Source organism: Pithys albifrons, chromosome 1, assembly GCF_047495875.1.
Source record: "Pithys albifrons albifrons isolate INPA30051 chromosome 1, PitAlb_v1, whole genome shotgun sequence".
Taxonomy (NCBI): Eukaryota; Metazoa; Chordata; class Aves; order Passeriformes; family Thamnophilidae; genus Pithys; species Pithys albifrons.
In genome coordinates, this window is record NC_092458.1 from 119,226,664 (window position 1) to 119,250,830 (window position 24,167).

Below are 24,167 nucleotides of genomic sequence, written 5' to 3' on the forward strand. Positions count from 1 at the left end.
TTGTGCTGATACATTTAAAATTTTTACTAAACAGCTCTGCAAGACGTTGTTTAAAAGCTCTGCATTGTTTTTCTTGTACTCAGTGCCATTGCTGCTCACTGAACCTGCCATTCAGGAACCTTTGCACTGTGATTTTGTTCTGCTTTTTGACTTTGGCATGAAAAATGAAAAGGAAAGAAAACCCCAAAACTCCCTCAAAGACCTCTTTGCTTGACATCTTGCTAAAACCTTATTCCTGCAGCACTTGTGTGCAAGCTGAAAGAGAAGTTAATCTGACCCCCTTACGTAAACAATTTCCTATAGTATACCTGAAAGCACAATGTTTACTAACACAGGTGTTTATTTTTCCAATCTAACACCAATGATATTGCCTGTAACGCTACAGCTAAGTATATACAAGAAAAAAAAATCAATACCACACAAACTGAGGCAGTATACACATTAAAAAAAAGATCAAACACTAGCTACGCAAAATGAAAAACATAGAAGACAGAAATAGAAGCCAAGCTAAATTAATTTTTTATAGAAAACTTAAGTCATACCATTCTTGAAGTTCAGGAGAAGGAATAAGACCTGCAGTACCATTTTTGGAGTTCTCAAGTTTACCCTGCCACCAGTTGTGATCGTCTTTGCTAATGATTTGGATAATATCACCAACTCGGAATCTGATGCCAGCTTCTTTGCAAGGAATGAGGTCATCCTTGGCTGGATCATATTCAAATTGTGCTCTTACATATATCTATAAAAGAAGAGTTCATAAAAGACACTGCAATATTATTACTGGTATGGTATTCGGAGTAACAGGTGATAATTTGATCTGTGAATGCAGCTACACACACTGGTTGCAACAAGCAAAGGAAGAAACAGAATGGCAAAAGCATAATTGGTAGTTGAAAATGAAACAGAACAGCCTCCCCAGCAAATGATGGAGACATTGGATGTTACTTTGAAAGCTCATGGCCTCTACATGCTGTAAAATCTGAACAGCTAAAATGCAATAGAGTCCCTCAAATCAGTATTAACTATCACAAATCACTACAGACCATAAACCAGCAGTTTACACCTGTACAACTGCACTTCCCAACCAAAGTCCCACTGTATGTTTTAAAAATTTGCATGACAGGAGTCACAGGACAGTATCAAGGACTTTGGCTGTGTCAGTGATCTTTAGTATATAGAATGAAAATTTTCAAGATTTAAGACACAAAAAAATATTTTAAAAAGATGAAATAGGAAGTCCTGTATTGCACCCATCACATAGTTACTTGGGAGCAATTTGGGAATTCTCTGCATGGGTTTTTCAGCAGAAGCTACTCCCATATAACTGAAGCTGATGATCTGAGCAAGTTACTCTCTAAGGAACATTAACAGAAAGAATTCAGACTCTGACTTCACAATTTAAAACAATATGCCAATCCTTTCTTTGTGTGTTACTGAGGTCTCAACCCTAAAAACTGAAAAAAAAAGTGATCTCCAGTTTTGGTTGCTAATTACAGCCTCGATGCAGCCAAAGTATCTTAACATTGAAATGAAATGTCCTGCCCTAGATGGGTCATTTCTACAGTATGGGACCTTCAAACATCACCCTACAGCAGCTCAGACAGCCATGTATACACATACTGCTGGTTTTCTTACTAAAAATGGACTAGATTTAAAACCCCCCAACAATTACATTGCAAAGTAATTCTCTTCATATAAACTGTAACAATCACTTCTCAACTTTGCCGAAATTTTGCTCCAAAAATAGCTGTAACTGTGCAGTTTTAGAACTATTCAAAAAGTTCAATAGTAATTCAATCTGCAACCCAACATATGAAGAAATTAACTTAAATTGGCTAATAACTTCATCTTGCATCTGATGTAGTTTTACTGGTTTACACTGACAGCATCAGATGGCAATACCAATATAAAATTCAACTTTTAATATACCAGATCTGACCCTTGTTCTGCTGTGCATTGAGTGTGTGAGTTTAGACAAGCAACACAACTTCTTTTAATTACCTAAGAAACAGGAGATTTTGAAACCAGTTATATGTTTATTTAGCAATTTGTTTTTCATGAAGTAATTAATATTGAACCAATCTCTTATTTTGCTTTGCTGTTATCTAATATAGGTCTAGAATCATCAGCAGTATTTTTTCATTAGGAAGCTCTCTTGCTTTTCAAGCCCCTGCTCCAGTCTGAGCCATTATCCACCATATAGTGGCAGTTCATGGAACATTGCAGACTTCCTTACAGATAAAAATGTATCTCTTATCCAAGCCCTTGGTGTCCTCAAGGATGACAAACTACCAGAAAAATACAGTGGTTCAGTGGGAAAAGACTCTTAAAAGAATCAGGTAACTATAAATGGTGTGAGTACGAGAAACACCATTATTCTGAACAAAGTCTCTTTTCCTGGGAAAAATACCCTACAAGAAGCAAATGAAAATCTAACACATCAGCTTGGAGCCCTTCCAGGTTTACATTCAGGCAGTTGGAGCCTTCAGCAGACCATAGAAAGTTGAAAGAATTATGTATCTGTAAACTTTAAAAATGGCAATGAAGTGAGAGCAATCCATTCATGTAACAGATATTCCAGACAACTTATCCAGACAGCAGTATAAAAAGATTTTCAAAGATAGGATATAATGTAGTTAATTGACTTTTTGAATGGAATTGCATGAGCTATTATCAAAATTCTTGGTAGAGAAAAAGGTTGAGTACACAGTGAAGGATTCCAATGCAGATTCTGGAAAGACTATAAATAACTGGAGCAGTTATTGAAGATGAATCACAAACCACTTGACAGTATGTGTTCATCTGAAGGCTGCAGGAAAAAAATAAAAATTCTTAAAATTGCAAAGAGAATTATGGGAAATTCTTTGCAGAGCCTGTAAGGGCTTTTTGGAATTCTCTGGAGAGGGAAGGTCTTTGGTCCACGATGACATACATATACTATCACCAGGTCAGGGTAACAGCAGTAAAGGAGGTTACTGAATCTGGGCCTAGGACTGAAAACTTGGGGCTATCTTCAGACTTAGCAAACCTCAACAGAAACTGTCCTTAAAGTTTTTTTCTGAAGAGCTTTGTTAATATTAATAATTAGTTATAGATCAACTCAAGCTTTAGAACCTTTCTCAATACAATGTTTCAGAGTATTAGACACTTGTCCTACCAATCTCCATTTCAGCTAAAATACAAATTTGAGTTTTCCTCCAAGATAAAAACTTGCACAGGTCACTGCACAACAGTAAGTCCATTATTGCATTCTGAACTATAACAACATCCCCAGCTAAATTTACAGTGAATGTGTAACTCTCACACATAAGGACACATAAAAAAAATTCTATTTTGAATTAGCCATGAACAAATGAGTTAAAAAGAAAACTGAAAAAATGGAACAAATTTTCCAAGCTTAAATGTTTTAGTCCAGCACATACAGAATATGAAGGGGGAAATGATAAGCAGGGATGTTTACTAGCAACTATGTTTACAAAAATTCCCATGGAGGACATCTATTCACCTGTCGTCCTTTTGGTTGTGTTGTCGATGGCAAGTCCTGCAGAATAAAGTCAACCCAGGAGAAGAAATTTTCATTTTACTTTTTAAGGGTACACAGCACCATTTGTTAGTGATTTATAGTACATTACAGTAAAATGGTAAGTTAGACAACAGTATAAAGCATTGACCCATGTTCAGAAATGTTTTTTTTCTTAAAGAAAAATCAAACCCAGGCTGTTTAGCAGCAAGCTGAAGAAAGCAGGTAAAAAGTTTAAGCAGATAAAGAATGTGCTTTTTAATAAATAATTCAGCATCTTCAACACAAAAGCACCACCAAGTGAAAGAGGCTCTTTATGCAAATGCCTTTTCCACTTAATACTTTAAGTCTTGCTTTTAAAAGAGAAAGAGGCTATTATAAATATTAAAGATCTTATTATTATTAAAAATTTATAAAGTGATTAATTGTGCTGAGAATTAAGATTATAACCACTAATCATTTTACAAATTCAATTTAATTCACAAAAATTTCTTGAATTTTTCATCCACACAATTATTTTTCATTCTCCTAATCAATAAGCACTTTACTTTGTGGCAAATAATTTCTAAGTTGCAGGGGGTTTTTTTTAATAGTTAAAGGAGTAGTTACTTAGTTTTGGTGGGTTTTTTTGGTTTGTTTGTCTTTAGCTAGTCCCATGAACTCATGATATCGACAGCACTCACTGAAGGAACTCGTGTGTAGTCACTACATTGGTCCAAACAATGACAAATGATAAACAACACGAATTTTAACATTAATATACTTTAGAAAAAAACAGGAGATCGACAGCACCTTTCTACCCGAATACAAACAAAACAGAAGTACTTTGTGTTAAAGATGTGATGGTAATAGCTTGGTTTGCAGTGCAGTTTAAAGCCACTGCCTCTTGCTTTCCATCCCCAGGCCAGGCTCATGTCTCACACAGGATGTGCACGGACCACGACAGCAGAGAGCACACCAATTCCTTAACTCAGATAGCGGAAACCAGAACACGCTCCAGAGGACTCTCAAAACACACAACTTAAAAAAAAAAAGGAGTCTAAAATGTCTTGGAATACCAACTGCACAGTTACTCTTTCCTCAAGCATTGCTTCCAAAGATCAGGATGGAAATAAAACTTCCACTTTAAGCCTCTGCTTAGTTTTGAGGAAGCTGCTGACAATGATTTAAGGATGACTGAAGTGTCACAGTACAGTTATTAACATCCAGTTTGCTATATGGCTTTAAATGAGAAGAATGTTGGAAAAACCCTTAAAAAAAAAAGAAAAAGAAAATGGGGAGTTGCATATGTAATAACCTCAGTTCTACCACCAGGACAAAATTCTCCACTGACCACACGATAAGTATAACAGTAATGGCAGATGAGCACCAACAAAACTTTCACAGTTTCTCTGTGTGGAACTGGAAATCTTACCGAAACAGAATTGTTAGTGCTGCTATGACCATTAGCTGGGGACTGTCTGGATGTAGAGGGGGAATCTCTCTGAAATAAGACACAAGGTTCATTAACAACACAACACTATCACAGGAACACAGAAATATTTCAAAGAACAGTTACATCCACATCTTAGCTGCTTCATTTGTGAAAGTTTCCACACTACAAACTCTGTAAATCTGAAAGGCTTTTCCATAGTTTAAAGATTCAGGTTTGACATTTTGATGTATCTGAGGTAATAACTATATTAATGTTGCCTTGGCAATCAAACAGCTTTTTGCATACTGATATCTGGGACTTTTGAGATCTCACGTGGCTGACAATGCTCCTGGCTCTTATCATACACCAGTCCTTGTTAAAGGTAAGTACCTGGAAGTTGTATGCTGAATAATACCTGGGATAGAATGATATTTCATTTTAAAGATGCTTTAAAATATTTTTTCAGCTCTGTGGTGGTTGTCCGTGTTGATCAGTCCCTACTCAGCAAAATGCATCTCTGCAGTGCCTCAAAGACACAGAAGGCAACACCTGAGAAGGAAACTGGACACTCTCTTTTCCCTTCTCATCCTTTTTACACCACACTGAGGGTTTTTTTCCTCTTAAATTCTTATGGGCTTGAAAGTATCAAACCTTGCCAAAATATAACACTTTAAAAAGCCAGTTCTCTTGACTCAGAGTTCCGTGTGTTCCTACACTTCAGTGAGGAGACAGAAGACACAGGTTGCATACTGGGAAATTCTAAAGGAAGGATAATAGGAATTTCTGACTGTTTTTCCAAGGAAGGGAAACTTGTAGAGCAATCTTTTTCACATGGCATTTTGATAGTGTAGTACTTAAACCCACAAGGTCAGACACTTGAGCCATGTCTTCCGGAAATAAAAATAATTCACTCAAACATTGTGCAAAAAACAAAAATCCCTTTTACCCTCAAGGGAATTTTGGAATATAATATTCCATGTCAAAGGTTGGTTTAGGAATGTCTGGTAGTATTGGATATTGTCAGGGATAGCAGACAAAAAGGGCTAAAATAGTTTTCAAAGCAAACAAAGTTAGCCCTGGCACATTTTATCAAGACAAGGGCCCTGTGTGAACAAATTAAACCCCAGAGCTGCAGCTAAACTGTTCATGCAGCATTAATCAGGGACAGTTCCTCTGCTAATATTCTCAAACTTCCACTAATTATGTGATAGCACTCATATCTATTTTAAAGCATCAAGGAAAGTTACAATGACAGGCAATACTTTACCCCACTTGCTGCCTGTACATTTGATGTGCAATAAAACTCATGTAGAACTTTTTGTGGACTCCTTAAACATGATTTCACAGAAAGTTCCATTTGTATCTATGTAGGTACTTGCTTTGACTTGAACACAGCTGAGGACAGACTGACAATTGCATGGCTGTAAAATCATTGTGGTTCACAGTATGTAAGTCTATAAACTTCTGCTACAGCCACAAGGACAAAATTTGCCTCCCACAACTATTTGAAACATGTAATGGACTGGGGGAAATCAGCCCTCATTCTAATTACAAAATCACTCCAGCGTAACAATTTTAAAATATTCAGATGAGAGCAAATAATCTATTCATTACTGGAAAAAAATATAAAATATATAAAAAAAGAAAGGCCTAAAGGAATAAAAGGAGTAAATACTCTCTTTTTTTTTGTGTATATGGGATTATCAAGGAGTAGCTAGGAGATACTTTTCCCAAAAAAGGAGTGACTTCTTTGCTGTATAAAGAGATATTCTGCTTGCTCTGCAATTTAGTCTCTTCCATTTTTTCCCTTTCAAAAAGAGGTGACAAATTAATTTTACCTTTTTTTTTTTGATCTGTGGTCAGTGATGGTTTAGCAAGGAAACAAGGGAAAGCTCTGGGAAGTGATGCAAGCACCCAAGCCATTTAAAGAAAAACAAATTTAGAGAATGCCACTATTTCTGGACTGTCTTGAAGGTTTCTCCCTTTGAAGGAAATTTACTTGGTTTGAGAATGTTTTGATTTGTATTCCTTCAACAATTCTCAAGACAGCATATTATTCAAAGCAAATGTTCATCATAACATACTGAAGAAAATACACATTTTCAGTGCTACTGACTTCAGTACTGTCAGAAATTAATCTACCCAGCTGGCTAAGAGAGATATGTACAATTTTTACATAATTAGGCTGTTCTACCAAAACTGAAAGGCATTTAGATTCTTAATTTTCTAGGGACCAAGAAATTGAGACTTTCTTTCAAAATTATCAGACTCAAAACTTAAAATAAAACTACTATGCACAGTCTAATGAGACAAACAATGAGCAGAGAAATCCCTGCAGAACGTCAGCTTTGGTTGTGAAGTTGTTTCTCCAGTAAAAGCCCTTGTTTTCCTGGGGATAGGGGCAGGCAGGAAAACACTTGAAAGATCCAATGATTCTGAGCAGTGTGGAAAGGTTAACATTGTATTTCAGTAAAATTGGCTATCCAGACAACCTTGTCCAGCCTCAAGCCAAATAATAGAACAGAAGTCTTTGGGACTCTCAAACCAAATAACAACACAGAGGTCTTTGGGAGCCTCACTATTCACTGAAGCACCACAGCTGGAGCCTTAGAGGAGATAACCACAAGTATTTCCAAATGATGGCAAACCCAGTTTCCTGTTGATTCCTTGTTCGTAGGTGTGGCTTAGGAATGGTAAATCCAGGCATTTGCCATACAAACCTATAGCAAACGTCAATCATGTCTATTAGACATGGCCTGATCAAATTAGATACTGACAAGAACAGTTGGATCAATGACACTGTTGCCAGATCTACAGAAAAACAGCCCCTAAACAAAAAATACACAAAAACCAAAGAGACTTTCCAAAAATCTGAAAATACTTTTCCATTTCAGTCTTGCTCAGGGAATGTTTCTGGCAGTACTTTTAATACAAATGAAAAAAAAAGATTTAAGACTATAAAAATACTTATAGTTTGAGAACCAATGGAAACTATGTAAGATTAAAGGAGGAAATTCGTGGTGATTACCACCACCTTTAAAATCTCTTATATGTAAAGGCTTTTCTTCTTGATGAAATAATTTAAGTGTTTCACAAAGACAATCTGAAACATAAAGGATGTTTGTAAGGAAACTTCTTTGTTTAAAAAAAAAGGTACTTTCCTCACCATTCTCACAGATCTGACACAATAAAAAGTTACTCGGGGTGTCTTGTCAGGAGAAAGTAAGAATTCAAATGTTTCCAGAGCAAAATGCTTACTCAGTGGGTAAAACTGGAACATATCAACAGCATATGCAGCCATCAGCCATAAGAAGAATGTTGCAATAGTTACTGAAGTTCATATTTATGTGACTACAATTTTCTGGGTATCTGATGAAGAAAAGAGAACAGCCTGGCCCCTTGTTATCCAGATATTTGTGTTAACGCAGGTCATTTGCCAAGCCAAAGACTAAACAGATCATCTCACACTGATCAAATTGTTACACAAGGGAATTCAAAAGTGTGATGTTTCCAGGCAAAGTCTCCTCCATGAAATAAAGGCCTGGTAACTGCATGCAAGGCCTGGGAGCAGGAAAAGCCACTAATGCCTAAGAAACTTGAAATTACTCAGCTGAGATTTTGGAAACTGCCTGGAGACCCTGAAGTACCATTATACAGTGCAGGGAAAAGACTTCCCTAAACATGCAGAAGTGGCTTAATATTTAGAAAACATCAGTACAACACTTATTTAAACTTTAAGTGATTACAAAAGAAGAAAGATGTTGGAAGTGAAATTCAAACATCAGTTATTAAAAAATAGCATCTCGCTCCTCTCCCCACTTTGTATATAAGGGCCCAAGACAGATTCTTAATAAAGGGCACATCACCTCTGATTCTACTAATATTTAGCTTTTCTTATTCAAGATTAACAAAGTTGTTTTGCAATCCAATGACATGATCGTGGTAGGAGCCTCAAATTCCTCTAGTTCTCCATTTTGTTTTATATTTCTCTTCTGACAAAACTATGCTACCTGAGCACCAGCCCACAACTGTAATGAGGGGGCCCTAAACATTAATACATATTGAAATGTTGCCAAAAAGCCCTAAAGTAGTAAGATTATACTAGTCAGGACCAAATATCTCTCAATTTATCCTGCTAGAGGGCACGAGAAGCAAGTTTTCTGTGTCTTATTAATGTTGTTCAAGACTGATTTTTAGCCTTTATAGATGATGTGGAATTTGATTAATCATTTAAATCACAATCCTGAAAAATTCTGTGAAAAAAATTCTGTGTACCAAAGGACTAGCAGTGTTTTCACAGGATGATGAAAAAATGGTGGCTTTTTGTGCACACTTCTGGCAGCTGAAAATCCAACCAAAGCCATAGTGTGGCTGAGCAGGTGGAACAGACTCAGCCACCTCTGACTGAAGGAATTCTAAATGCCACAATTTCTGATCATTAGATGGGGGTATTTCTTTTTAACTGCCTTTGATCACACACTTCTAATTTAGCTGTTTTTTTCCAAAGGAAGGTAAGAGTCTCAGATAAATAAATTGCCATGAGGAACCTAAGGACACAAAGCTAAAGAAAAGAGATGATCTGTTCTTACTAAAATGACACCTGATGGTATTAATTTAAAGCTGTATGCCAAGTTTTTCCAAATAATCATCTTCTCATCAGGTCTACAGTTCTACCAGTTTCTGTCTTTCAACACTGGAAAGTGTGGTATCTTTTATTATTACTGCTATTTACAGCACAGAAGTCACTATATAAATTTGTCAGCACACTGTAGAATTTCTATTTAATTTCTTTTAAAGACTTTGCATTTTATGAAAAACTTTTGCTTTCATATTTATACCTTTTAAGAAAATTGGCCTCATACATGAAAATTTGTCAAACCTTCTATCACTAAAACCTCTTAGTTTTTGTTGAATTCTATTAGAAGCACAGAAGACAACCAAAAAGCAGCAATTTTCTTTCTTGCAAACAGATTGTTCTGACAACCACAGTAGCAGTTTCTGTGTATTCTAGCATCTGCTGAGACACAAAAACAATTAGGGTGAAATCACAGCTCTAATTAGGATAAGGTGCTTGACTTTAACAGGGATTGTGATTTCACTCTCGGAATTCTAATTTGGGAACTGTTTGCGCAGTTAAACATGTGGCACAGAAAGACTGGCATCATCTACACGGTGCCAATGCCATCTGTATGCTCAAGTTGGAACAGTGGCTCTCAAGTAGCCATTTTCTAGAATTTAATTCCCTTCAGTTGCAATCTATAACATAACTTTGTGAGCAGAAGGGAATTAAGCATTGCTCTGCAAAAACCATAACACCAACCTCCCAGTTCAACAAGAACTAACTCCAAATCTGGTTTTCTTCTGTAATGACAAATACCATTTTTTCATGGAAACATAATATTAAGCCACATGTAACTGTTACACACAACCACCACAAATTTACCTCAACAGGGTTATACAGAAACAGGTTCTTCAATTAACCCTTAACAGCCCAAAGCAGCAATATAATATTTAAAGCCTAAAACCCAGGATTGTTCCTCAGCTTCGGAACTTTAATCAACTTCCTGAAGAATGAGTGTTAATGGTCATTTTTTAAAAGGGGCTTCCTAAGTGCATGAGTTGGGGATCCCCTTTCCTATTTTTTTTCAATAGGCTGTAAAGAGTTAGTTAAGGTGCTGATGAGATGAATATGAAGGCAAGGCTGAGTAGGTAGGTGGGACCTACTCGTGTTCCGTTATCTTTGTTGTAAAATTGGTGTGCGTGATCTAACAGGACAGGCAGAAACAATCTCCCAGAAAGCAGTAACATTCAGCCATCAGCAGGCAGTTAGTTACAGGACTGAGGGAGAAACGGGGTGGTTCATAAAAGTCATTACCTCACAGGATGAAGATTGTGTGCGGTAACTTGGCACAATCTTAAAGGTGATACTTCCACGCATTTCCCTCTGCAAAGACAGAAGCTCTTGTAAGACTAAGACATTGAAGGGAAAAATCTCCAAGTCACTGTTGCTTGAAAGTAAAACATCATATTTTGAGATCACCACTATGCTTTCCTGAAGGATTGACAGGAAGCTCAACAGGAGCCAACAGTGTGCCCAGGTGGCCAAGAGGATCCTGGCCTGGATCCAAACTAGAGTGGCCAGCAGGGCCAGGGCAGTGATCCTGCCCCTGTTCTCTGCATTGGTGAGGCCACACCTTGAGTACTGTGTTCAGTTCTGGGCCCCTCAGTTCAGGAAAGATCTTGAGGGGCTGGAGCGGGTCCAGAGAACAGCAACAAGGCTGGAGAAGGGACTGGAGCACAAGCGCTGTGGGGAGAGGCTGAGGGAGCTGGGGGTGTTTAGCCTGGAGAAGAGGAGGCTCAGAGGTGACCTCGTTACTGTCTAGAACTGCCTGAAGGGAAGTTCTGGCCAGGTGGGGGTTGGTCTCTTCTCCCAGGCACTCAGCAATAGGACAAGGGGGCACGATGGGCTCAAGCTCTGCCAGGGGAAACTGAAGTTGGAGATCAGAAAAGAATTCTTTGCAGAGAGAGTGCTCAGGCATTGGAATGGGCTGCCCAGAGAGGGGGTGGATTCCCCATCCCTGTAGGTTTTTCAACTGAGATTGGTCGTGGCACTGAGTGTCATGACCTGGTAAAGGGACTGGAGTTGGACCAAGGGTTGGACTTGATGATCTTGGAGGTCTTTTCCAACCCAATCAATTCTATGATTCTACTACCCCAAGGCAGAAGGTTCAAAAAGCCCACTACTGAAAAGCAGAGGAGAGCCTGTAGAAGGCTTTAAGAGCTGAACACATGAACTCTTTGTGTTAAATGCCCATGGAGTCTGTCACAAACAGAAGAAAAAGGGGAAATCAAATGTGATTACACAAAGTTTTGTCAAAATAAGACAGGCAGTTTTACAGAGAACATGAGAAAGATTTCAGGCACTTACAAGCATTTTTTGTAGTTGTTCTACAGTTTGATTTGCCACACTGATTCCATTTATTTCTCTGATTTCATCCCCTACATGTAGCGTACCTGCAGAGTTAACAAAACACAAAACGTTTTCACAAATGGAGATAATTGCAAGGCAGTTCTAATAGTCATACAAAGGCACAAATATAAACCAACATTAAAGTATTGTTTTGCCTAGATTCAGAAAAGGACTTTGTATTAGCTACCCAAGATCACAAATCTGTCTTTCAGAGAGCAGTGAATACACCAGCAAGAGATCCCCATGCACCCTATGAAGTCCATGGGTAAAACATCAGTCCCTTACAAGGACATTGCAAAAACCCACACACTGGAAAGAAAGTCACTTGCAACTAATCAGCTGGAAATGTTCAACAGAGATATTAGAACAATGTTTTATTAAATTCATTAAGCCAAACTTAATGCCAAATTTCTGCACAATCTTCGTTTTATCTGTCAGCCCTCTGTATTTTTTTAATTTCTCTGGTTTGATGTGCCATAGTTACAACATGCATTTTCTGTGCATACACTGAAGCCTGAATGCAAATGATTGGTGTGACCACCCACAATGTCAGATGATGAAACAAACACCTGCTTGGCTTAGGCAAGTCATAAACAGACCTGCTGGAGCTGGGGATGGGAATGGGAAGCTACAATGTGCCTCTAAGGCACTATAAAAGCTCAACAGAGAGAAGGCAGCAAATGAAGTATCTTCAGGATTAGAAGCAACCCATGAGACTCTTTCTGAATGATAATTTCTGGCTTAGGCAGCTCAAACCCAACTAATTTTCTACCAGTTCTCAAAAAAACCCTTCCACAGTTTATTATTAGTTATAAGAGGTTTTTCATACAAACTGAAATATGACAAGACCATTTACTTCACATACCTTTCTTTCTGCTGTATGATTTAAAGAATTTGTGGAACTATACTTTTCTAAATACTGTACCTCATACAATTACTGTATTATTCTAAATAATCTTACTCAGAAAACAAGGAACTGGCAAACATTTTCTAAAGTAAAACATATCTATAGAAAACTGCCTGAAAAAAAGCGCCAATCAACTAGAATCTTGAAAAATCCTTAAAATATTCTTTTCCTGAACCAAAACAGTCAGTTTTTCCAAATAATACCATGCAAGTAGAACTTTCAACTGGTACAAAACATAGGAAAGTCAAACTGTGTTCCTGCTAAACACAGGCACAGCCTGGATGAAGAGGAATCCTGAAAAAATCTGTTGCTATGATTCCCACTGGTCTCTCCTCTGTGAAACAGAACCTCACTTGGCAGTGCTACAGGAGAGAGACCAGAGTTTACAGAAACTTCCAGTACTCTTGAGAGCAGCTCATTCAGACAAATTAAATACTCTAAACAATTCTATGAGGGCTGACCTGCTGATAGTGAAATTATAGAAAAGGACTCATCACAGTTTTTCTCCCACTTTTCACTGGAAGAGTTATCACTGTTAAAAGTTCACTGAATGTGAATCCATCAGTGCTGCATCTGAATTTCCAATTAATCGAGTTCACATCTAGAATATTAACGACCAAATCTCTAGTGAAAGTTCTTTGAATGTTCAGTTTTGACAGACTTTTTCAGGAAAGCATTCAACACTCAATTCTTAAAAAAAATTCTAATAAAAATTAATTGTGTTTGAAGTGATTGTAATTATGGAACTAAATATTAGAATGAGAATCGGATTTGGTAATATCACTGTATCAAATCATTGCAATAGTGCATGTAAATCAAATTCCCTCTCCTGACGTATTTCCCATTTCTGTTACTCTGAGAAGTGAACATTGTCATGTTCATGACTGTAATGGAGCACTAGACATAAAAGTTGGGAATAAAGCAGGGACATCAGCAGTAGATGGTCACTCTGTTGTGGGGGTGGATGCACAGACAAACCATAGACAGACATTTTCAATCTGAGAGGAAAGGGGTTTATCACTTGTAGCAATATTTTACTCTTCATAAATATTGTTGTTGGACAAGAGTGTTCTTGATATTTTTGAATGATGAGTCTTCTGTACCATTTGTAACTCCCATATACATTTGCTTAACCAGCTTTTGGTTGGTTTTGGTTCCTTTTCTACTGACAGTCCAGTGTTTGTTTAGAACTTAAGATATTCATGACTTATTGGTATATTAACACATCTGTAACAATGAAGAATGGATGTGTTTCTGAAGTAAATGATTTATTTGTCTTTGCAAGCCAGAGAGGACAGTTTGAGGAAGAATAAGCTCTTTATCTGCACAGAAGTCTGAGAAATCCTACCCTCTTAGGAAGAAAACGGAACAAAATCTTGGATTCCTTACTTAGAAACATGTTTAGTAGCCATAAGAAAATTCTGTAGCTTGGAAAATGAAGGACTGTGAATATATAACCACATTTTCACATAGATTTCGTTAGAATTGAGTAAACCTTATCAGGGGTAACTGTATTCTAAAAACTGGTGTCAGTTTGCCATCTGTCACTTCAAGAATGTAGCACAGACAATGCACAACTGTTGAGGTTAAATGGGCCAATAGGTCCATTCTCTTTGGAAATTTTTATAAAAGCCTCATTGGGACCTTTCTTAAATACATCTGAAGAATAAATTCAGATTTAAACACATATGCTCCAAAGAGCCAGGAACAAAGAGTACATGGGTTAAGATAGTGAAACCTGGTGAGAGCTCTGGCTGTATGCAGATCCCCTGAAAATAATATTTATGGTGTGAACAGTATAAACAGAATCTACAGGTATAAAGTAAATGGACAACTGACCAAAGTTAAGGCACAGACCCACAGGTGAAAGTTAAACCATAACTAAAAGCCTGAGATCTATGACATAAATCATTTACTTGTCCTAAAAAAGCAGACAAGTCAATAAAAAGACAATTTTTAATGACTGAGACTGGTGTTTCGTTTTCATTGAGCTGAATCCTCTGGAAGGTGCAAGTAAATAGAATCTTTAAAAGCCTCTCTTCCCACTTTAACTTCCCCACCCTTTGAACAAGGGCAATTATAATCAGCAGGACCAGGTACATCTGCCAGAGTGACAGGAGGCAATCTCAGAGCAGCTATTTTGCGATTGGAAGTTGTGCAGTTTGTACTTAATATTGCCGGACCGAAATTATACAGTTCCTGTAACCCTTCCAGTAGATTTATTTTCCACTCATTGCTGTTATTGCCTGGCAGTTTTCCACAGCAAAAGGAGACAGCAGAAAAAATGGCATAACACCCCCTCAAAACCAATACAAGTCACAGACCTTATCAGTAAGATTCAAAGATGGTACTCAAGATCAGGGTCAAATTACATTTGCATTGTTCTATTCAATAAAAATATTCTGAATAAAGGTATATTGAATGAAGAAGTGAAGGTAAGAGGCATCTATGGCGCTAATAAAATTAGAAGCATTAAAAAAACAATAAAGTGACAATACTGAATTGTAGTTCATTTTCAAACTAGACTTACGGGTAGAAGATCTACATTAGTAAGACGAAGCACATTGGGAATAGGTTGTATTTCCCAAATCTTTAGAAATAAAAGACACTGTATAATTACAAAGAATAGAGTTTTAATAGGAACACTTGGATCTTTTACCCAGTTTTAACTGGGTTTTAAAGTTTTATTAGCCCCATTATGGAACAGTCCCATGAAACAATACTCTGCAGAGCATCACCACAGCCTAAGCACAGCTGAAAGAAAACCTTCCTGTGAATCTTAGTCTTTCAAAACTCACTTTTAGATGCCAAATAAATATTGATTTAAAAGGTCCTATAAAGCAATATAGAAGTCTATCTGAATTGCATCTTTGCTTGTAGGAAGTATTTTCTCTTTCCTGCTTCTTGACAGGTTTTATCAATATAAATGAGATAGAGTGAATATATGTTTTCTCCTCCTCATTATCTGTTCCCAGGTTCCTCTGAAATAGAACAGCAGGCTACAGGGAACCTTGGTTTGACAAATGATGAAAATTTTTGTGTTCATCAAAAGAAAAATATGTCAGTCTGAAAAAAACTGAAGTAACCCTTTTAAGGGTGCAATCCGAACTTGCAGCTAACAACAGAGCAGGAAAGTTCATCTGTTTAAAGTAGGACAAAACCCTATTATTTTTGACACCTGATCTGGACACACATAATGATAAAAAAGGAAAAGACCAGAGATGAGAAAAAATGCGTGTTTGTTATAGCAGTAAAAACTGAAAATAAAGATTCAAGTTCTAGGTGTAAGTAATATTTTTATTTCAAAAACCATTTTTGTGAGCCTTAGCATCAAAAATACAAAGATTCCCAAGAACTGTGTGGACAAAGCTCTCGTATTTTTGCAAGAAAAAGTACTGTTCCTTGGCTAAGGATTTTTAGCAGAGTCCACCCAGGTGCAGAGGTCACTGCTATGGAACAGCAGCATCAAAATGAGGAGTATGTACCATTACACAGTTTGCACAAAGTAACTGTGTTTCAGACAAAACATGATGAGACAAGATTGATTACCTTGCCGGTGGATCATTCCTCCGTGCATAATTCTTGCCACAATGCAATGGTTCAGCTCATTCATTTTCAAAGTGATTCCCTAGGAAAAATAAAAAAAAGTTTATACTTTTAAAAATAAAACACTATGCACTGTGATTCTTGAGTGGTTAAGAACAGTCACTTTTTCTAAAAGCTTGAAGGCAGGGAATAAATTTTAAGCTTAAAATAAAACCTTTGTCACTCAGTTGAATATGAGCAGTGAAAACAGATACTATTTATAAGTGAAGATGCAATACTTTAATATAAGAGTATATAAGATTGTGGTTTGTTAAAAATATGGGTTTGTATTGAAATGGGAAGTGTCCATTTGGGTTTAAAGCATAATTTGCTGTAAATTTAAACAAAACCAGCTCTAGTGGTAAGTATGAATGCACACACAGAACCTTAATTTAAGAATATAGACAGGAGGATAAGTACCTACAATGGCTGCTGAACTATTCCAGTTTATTGACAGCCCTACTTCAAAGTGCAAAACCTGTCACTGAAATCACTACAACCCTGGTCTTCACCAATCCAGAGTCCAGAAAGACACTGAGGTTCCACCCATACCATTGGTTCATCCGTGTTCTTCTGGAACTGCACCAGCCGAACCCGCGTTACATTCTCCATGTCCATGTCGCCGTTGGCGCTTTCCGGAGAATCTCCGTTCAAGTACGGAGAGGTGGGAGGAGGTGTGACCCTCAGCGCTTCGTCACTGTAAACTTCATGTGCCACTACATCATGAGTTTGAAGTAAGGCCTAGAGGAGATTACAGCAACAGAATATCAGACTTGCATCACCTCTGATGGCTCCGACTCATTCCTTAGAAGTATTTTCGAAACTTTTTATAAATTAAAGGAAATCCAAGATATTTGTGCCTCACTTTCTATACAGGAGCTTTTGCCTTAAAGGAGTCTAAGACTGCAAATGCATATACACATACCTAGTCTTTAAAATCTGCATGAGATAACACAATTTTTTACTGTAGAGACATCAATGACAATGATGCTGCCACCCTCCCCCTCATCTCCTCGACAGCTGCAGTGTCAGAGCGAAGGATCTTTAAGTGCACAGACACAGAATTAAGAATCTACCTTTCTGAGCAAAGTATTCTATAATAATTACTCTAGGAAAATGTAAAGGTATTCAGATCCCATGGTATTTCATTCTAATAAAGGCAGACTATGAATCAGTATTGACTGAAAGAATATTGGGGGGTTTTGTTTACTAGCATAATTGCTTCCATACTCTCCCCTTCCCCCAGAACACTGACACTGCATCATGACACTGAGTTCAAAATGCTTGGCAAAAATTGCAATGTAAACCAACAAACTGCTCAAATACTACTTCCTTAGCTTTACTGTTTCTTGATGCAAAGAATGGTACAACATGTAATTGAACAAATGTATTGAAACATCTCTGATAAGCAAAACAACTGTGTAAGAACTCTAAGCTGGGGCAAAGACATGAAGTCTGCATAACTGTAAAAAGTGTAATAAGAAATATGAGATAAAAGTTGGACAAAGCATAAATATTAGCAAACCAATATTCAACAGTACCAGGGTTGGGTTTTTTTTATGGAACATTCCACTGTTCTCCAGGAAATCTTCAAGAACCAAATGTCACATGTATTTCAGATTTGCATTCAACTCTTAATAATGAATATATTATAGCCAACTTGCTTTTGTCCCAAAACTAAATCCAATCTATATGTGAACATGCTGGTTCTACTCCTACACTAATCAAGGACAGAGATAGATTGGTTTCCCAGATAAGGATTGATAAATCCATGCTAGTTCCTACAATCTCTCTACAAAAGTAGAGGTATGAGCCACCACTTCAGTTAGGTCAACCTATATTATAGTTAACATCTCTTTAATTTTCATTTAAATGCTCACAGCTCTTAGCTTGCAAAACTCATCAGTTTTTCAAGGTCATCTAGAATTTGTTTTGGCAGAAAACTGCGACTCTGCAACATCTTAGTCTTCAATGAAAGTGTTTGTGCAAAACGTACACTGAAAAAAGTACTAAAAATCCCTACAAGATGTATTTCTGAAGTGGAAACCCAAGGCAGAAATGGGGTTTTCTTGGCCTCTACAAAATCCTAAATTTGTTCCCAAGGTAACACTTCTGAAGTGTACCATGCCATAAAAGATAATTTCACTATAGTTGGGAATTCAGAATTATAATGATGGAATTCCCTAAACTAACAATGCCCTGCCCATATTCCCTCCTGTTCTTCCAGTCTTTCAGGCCCACCTACACAAATACTATTTTAGGTTAAATACCAACCTCTTATCGGCATTTTCTGTTTTTCATCTTACTTTGTCAACCACTAAGCTAAAACTTGTAACAGTTCCTCTGCATTAGTCTGCACTACTGAAGCAACATTTTATGTTAGGGATCTGGGCCTCATAGGTGAGTTAAAGCACTTCAGTAGGATTTAGTTACGATTTATTTAATTGAGTGTTGATTTACATGTGAACACTCCACTGCAGGTTTAGGAATTTAGCTTATTCCCATCCCAGAAACGAACCCTGTTTGCAGCTGTCACAAACAGGACAGGAGCTGCTGTTACAAAAACATCCATTCTAGGAGTGTGGTCGTGGCTTTGCCTGCAAACACTGTTACAGAGCGGGATGATCTTCTGTGCTGCCTTCAGCCCAAACTACTCAAAGCTACTTCCTTAACTTCACCATCCTTGGAGGAATGTAAAAGCTGTGTAGATGTGGAGCTGAGGGACAGGGTGGACTTGGCAGTTGGGACTCAATGATCTTGGAGGTCTGTTCCAGCCTAAACAATTCCGTGATTCTGTGCCTCTGCCTGTAAATGTTACACTCTCCATGCTTTAATATTACATTCTTACGTGATATTACATTTCTTGATGTTTCACATCAAATAATTGCCTTGCTTCAGACTATTGGATGTGGCACTGAGTGCCATGATCTTGTAAATGGACTGGAGTTGGACCAAGGGTTGGACTTGATGATCTCGGAGGTCTTTTCCAACCCAATCCATTCTATGATTCTATTCTATCATTCTATTTTTAGCAACAATATGAACCTTGTAGGAGGTTAAAATATGGTACTTCAAACATTATTAAAAGTGGATAATTATTCCTAAGTGACTTCTGAGTATCTTAAATTAACACAAATTCAGAAACACCATGACAGTACACAAGCTCAACTCAAATATTAAAAGCATTTAATAAAATTATTACTATTGGACTTTAATACTTAAAGATATTTCTTTTCATGCATTTCTGTTGATTTTGATAACTTTGATTTTTTCCTCTTTTTCCTATGCAGAACATGATAATGCTGCTAAAAATAAGTTTAATGAGAACAACTGCTTTCTACTGTATTGCAGGATCACTGTCTGCAGAGAACAGCGTAGGAAGGCAAATGATGATGGATAAAACTTCAGTATGTAACTAAATAAAAGTCTCCCAGAACAGCAAATGTTTGAACTGCTGCAACATACCAAACATACATAATAGAATCTTTTAGAGATAAGATAGGCACACTTGAAAAACTACTGAAATGTAGTTTGCAATGGAATAAAAGCTCCTTGAAATGTGTACGTAACAAATGAGGTCCTTGGCAATATTTTTGAAGAATTATTAAATTGGTTAGCTGCTGAAAGACCTTTATGCAGAATCTACATACATTTCTTTAAATTAAAATGTTAAACATGTACAGACTATATTAATAATTTATTAATGAGCCCATAATTAAACCAACACAACACCTTGAACTCAAATATCTCAGTTACAAACACACACTTTATTGGCTTTGGTTCTGTAAAGAGCTGTACACAGTGTAACCCACTAACACTGTGGTTAAGCAAACAAGACAAAATATACTCTTTTGTCCTCTGATTAGAGATACACATTAGATAATTATATAAATAAGATAATCTGTTGTCATACAGGTGTCAGTGCACATGATCCTACTTATTACACCTTACTGCTTCAGTCTCTGTGCATTAATAATCAGACAATTGCTCTGTGCCTGGCAAACACATGAAGTGTAGGCTGACAATATTGTTTTGTGCAATTATTCCCTTTCCTAAGTTTTTATTCTAAAGGCTTCGGCTCTGAAGGGAAGTTTGGCAGAATACAACAAATATAGACATAACTTTGTAGAGGTCTGCAACCCCACAAAGCTGTACCTGGGAGCAGGACTGGGAATGATGGGAGAGGATGGAGCTGCCCCTTTGACACCTGTACACTCTGGTATCTGCACCCTACAGGTGTGGGTCCACACCAACTTATGCAGCTTTACATTCCTCCCTAACCTGAACTGTTTCTGTCCCCATGCCCATTCTGGCTCTGGCAGTATTCCTGTTATCCTGATTTTTTTTTTGCTAAATGGATTGAGGTTTTTTAGCAATTTTCTGCTAGTCTAGCACAGTACAACACTGAAGTGCACTTCCAGGTGAATGCCAGAACAACTGCATGGGAGAAGATGAAACATGGGGAGGAAGGATGATGTGACTTCAAAAAACCAGCAATTTAGTTTGGGATGCCATAAACTAATTTGCTGAAATTACTACTCATCAAAAATACTTGTTATAGAACTGCAGCTTACTCTTTAGAAAAAAAGTACTTCTTGTAGAATTGCAGCAAAAGAATTCTGACAGATGCTTTTAAATTTATGAGGATATCAGGAAACAGAGATAGCTATAAAAGAGGATTTTCAACTCAATTTTCCTGTCACTTGATTTGAGACATGAAATTTCTATATCCCACAATCATTTTTATTGATGCCTCCTCCAAAAATAATTTATACTTTTAAAATGCTCTTTCTCCACATTGCCTAATGTTTGTGCAACAGTGTGGCAATTACACAGAAAAAGGTAAATCAAATGAATCTGTCAGATCCCAAATAAAGAAGTTGAGTATCGGTGAGGGGTTTTTTTTAACCTTTCTTACAAGGTGGCCGAATACCATCCCACCTTGTTTTATGTTCTATTCCAGGCAAGGATTCCTGTTAAATGTTGAATCAGAGCTGTTTCAACCTTCAGGATAGGTACCATCTCCAGGGAATAACATCAGTGTGTTGCTGAGTACACACAGAAAAGCCAAAGTCTGCATCAGCAATATAGTGCAATGAAATAGGAATGAATCAAAAAGTAAAACACTTGGATTAGTGAGGACCTGAAGTACACACTGAACACATTGCAGGGGTTTTTACTTCTTCCACCTTGCCCTGTGGACTGAATGTCCATCAGCTGCTGGGCTACACTGGCTCCTGGCACACACCTTTGAGTTTACTGTTACCTGGAAACACTCAGTTTGCATTCTCTGAGCCCCTCACATGGTACAAGCCAAAGGGCAACCAGGAGGTTCACTTCAAAACCACACTCTGATCCAATTTAAAGTACTGAAATAAATGCATTTAAAGTTACAGTGGCCATCAAAAGAAAACACTGGGACATGCAGCTATCCAGATTTCCTCTGATACCTGAACAGGAGGTTGGTTTCAGCTCACTCTTTCCTGGAAATTAGGTTTATCCTTCAGCCTTACAGTAATTCAGCTTTCAGGTGAGCAAATTCCACAAAGCCCCCTGCATATAATCCTTGTGTTAGGGAAAGTCAAATTCATGATTTTGAACTGACAAGAGTGTACAGTAGATTTAAGCAAATGTTTATTTCTGAACTTATGAACTTGATCTACAGCATAAGCAAAATAAATCCCTCAAGTATTTTCACCAGACTGGACTTCAGTAACTTGAATCAAGTTATTAAACAGCCACATCCCTGAACTGAGGACAATTACTGCCTACAAATCAGATTTGGGAAACAGACAAACGAGGAGTTGATAAAATAAATTCACTAGACGTACATGCTATTGATTTATTGTAAAATAATACTAAATCAACACTTATTTTGCAGTGAATTTACACACCTTTATCCTAAGAAGACCTTGGGAAAAAGCAAAAGAAGGATCCCAGCTCTACCTACGGACATGTAAAAGGATTCATTCTTCTTCCTATGTGCAACACAGCTCCCCAAAACACAGTGAAACCGCTCCATAATGAGATTACTTCAAACTACTGACAGTTTTCAGCCCAGTAAGGAGGACCAATAGTAGCAGCAATAGTAATTCTTCTGCCAGACCAGCAGATTAGAAATACTTATTAATAGGTATATTGTGTGCAGTTTCATCACTTAAGGGATTTTAAGGAGAACTTACTGAAGTTTTCTAACATAAAGAGTATTAAAAAAACCCCAAACAACAAAATCCCCCAAAACCCCTCCAACAAACCAACAAGAGTAGAATTTGCTTACCATGAAATGAGGTTGTGTTAAAATACGCTTTAGCTCCTTTGCATCACTGTTCTCTGGGTAACATGAAATTTCTTCCAATACCTGAAAGATAAGCAGGAGAAATGCTCTTTGCAACTTTCTTTTAAATAAAATTATTAAACAAATGAAACCCCTCCCTGCTCAGTCAGAGTATCCCCAAATGATTATACAATCGTTTTTGACAGGAAAGGGCTTAGGAGAATGTGACCTCACCCTGCCTCAAGAGAATAAAATACCTCACTCCAATTCTCTCTCTGAAATAGATTAAAGCAGAAATTTGAAAGAAATGGTTGTTCTTTCTCTTTTTTTTTTCTCAGTTGACAGTATTCCTCCAAGAGCTAAATACATGGAGACAGAAATGGAGTGCCAATAAGTGATGCACATGACCTTCACCAGGTGCTACTTACACACAGGGTCTCAATTTATTAAAGCAATTGGCTAAAAGCAGAATTAAAAATACTCATAAAGCCAATTGTTAAAGGCACCAAGTGTAGGTAGGCCCTCTGCTACCCCACCTCCATCTCCAGATTTTGTAAAATATGAGCCATACCTCAGCTAATCACTGGGGAAGGAGGATGGAGTAAATCAGCTTTAACTCCTTCTCCTGTTTCTTACACCTTTATTTTCACACATTTGGACAAGGAAAGCAGAGTATTTTGCTTCTGGAAGCACCTCCCAGGATTAACTGCCAGAAAACTCTGCTGAGCAGGATTTCAGGGCATCTACCAATGTGATTTCAGTTATTACACAGAGTTTTAAAGTCTTGATGTTCATTCTGTTCTGATAGCATTATAAACAGTGTTTTCCTAGGACATTACCCCCAACAACTGTACTAATTTTTACCGATAATATATAACACAGTTTTTTCTTTTTAACACTTGAAAGAAATAAACAAATAAAATGCTATTTGCCAGGTGTAAAACATTAAGAACACCTATGCTTATTTATCTTTGGTCATTTATCTTAATGAGCCACCTTCACTGCACTTTCAGGTCTTCTCAGACATTTCTATGATAAACTTGTTCTTTCACTTTAAAAAGCTGATACTTTTTTTTTGTGACTAAACCACATAAACATCAAACTTCTGCTGTAGATGAATAAACTGAACACGAAAGATGCTGCAATTACTCAAGAGGAGGGTTCCCTTTAACACTTCTATTGTGGCAGCAAAGGTAAAAATGATTAAATTGAGTAATATTCGTGATCCTTACAGACATAATGGAATTTTGTAAGTTCATGCAACTTGTTACATAACTTTAGTAAGCAACTGTAGCATTCTAGAAAAAATCCAGATAATGAGCCGAAATACAGATCTTAATGAAGTAAAATAAGTTTAAATACAATCAAACTTTCAAAGTAAAAAATATATTTTAAAGCCATTACCTCTTTGGCTCTCTGTACAGCATCACTTGGAGGATTCCTGATTTGTGGTGAAGATTTTGTGTTTATTTTGTCATAAAGCTGAAATAACAAGAA

At 37.2% G+C, this 24,167-nt stretch overlaps 1 protein-coding gene across 11 annotated transcripts in view; it reads right to left on the reverse strand.

Annotated features, from left to right (window-relative positions):
- The window catches only part of CASK (calcium/calmodulin dependent serine protein kinase), a 194,723-nt gene that overhangs the window by 18,177 nt on the left and 152,379 nt on the right, over positions 1-24,167 (reverse strand). For 4 of the 11 annotated variants that reach the window (XM_071565649.1, XM_071565641.1, XM_071565657.1 and 1 more), the window contains 9 exons: positions 24,075-24,152; positions 22,674-22,754; positions 16,949-17,137; positions 16,361-16,439; positions 11,863-11,948; positions 10,810-10,878; positions 4,935-5,003; positions 3,506-3,541; positions 543-739 (listed from right to left, as the gene is read on the reverse strand). In XM_071565649.1, the coding sequence (XP_071421750.1) occupies positions 543-739; positions 3,506-3,541; positions 4,935-5,003; positions 10,810-10,878; positions 11,863-11,948; positions 16,361-16,439; positions 16,949-17,137; positions 22,674-22,754; positions 24,075-24,152 (884 nt within the window). The remainder of the gene's footprint in view (positions 1-542; positions 740-3,505; positions 3,542-4,934; positions 5,004-10,809; positions 10,879-11,862; positions 11,949-16,360; positions 16,440-16,948; positions 17,138-22,673; positions 22,755-24,074; positions 24,153-24,167) is intronic. The other 7 variants (XM_071565695.1, XM_071565683.1, XM_071565702.1 and 4 more) reach the window with 3 other exon arrangements.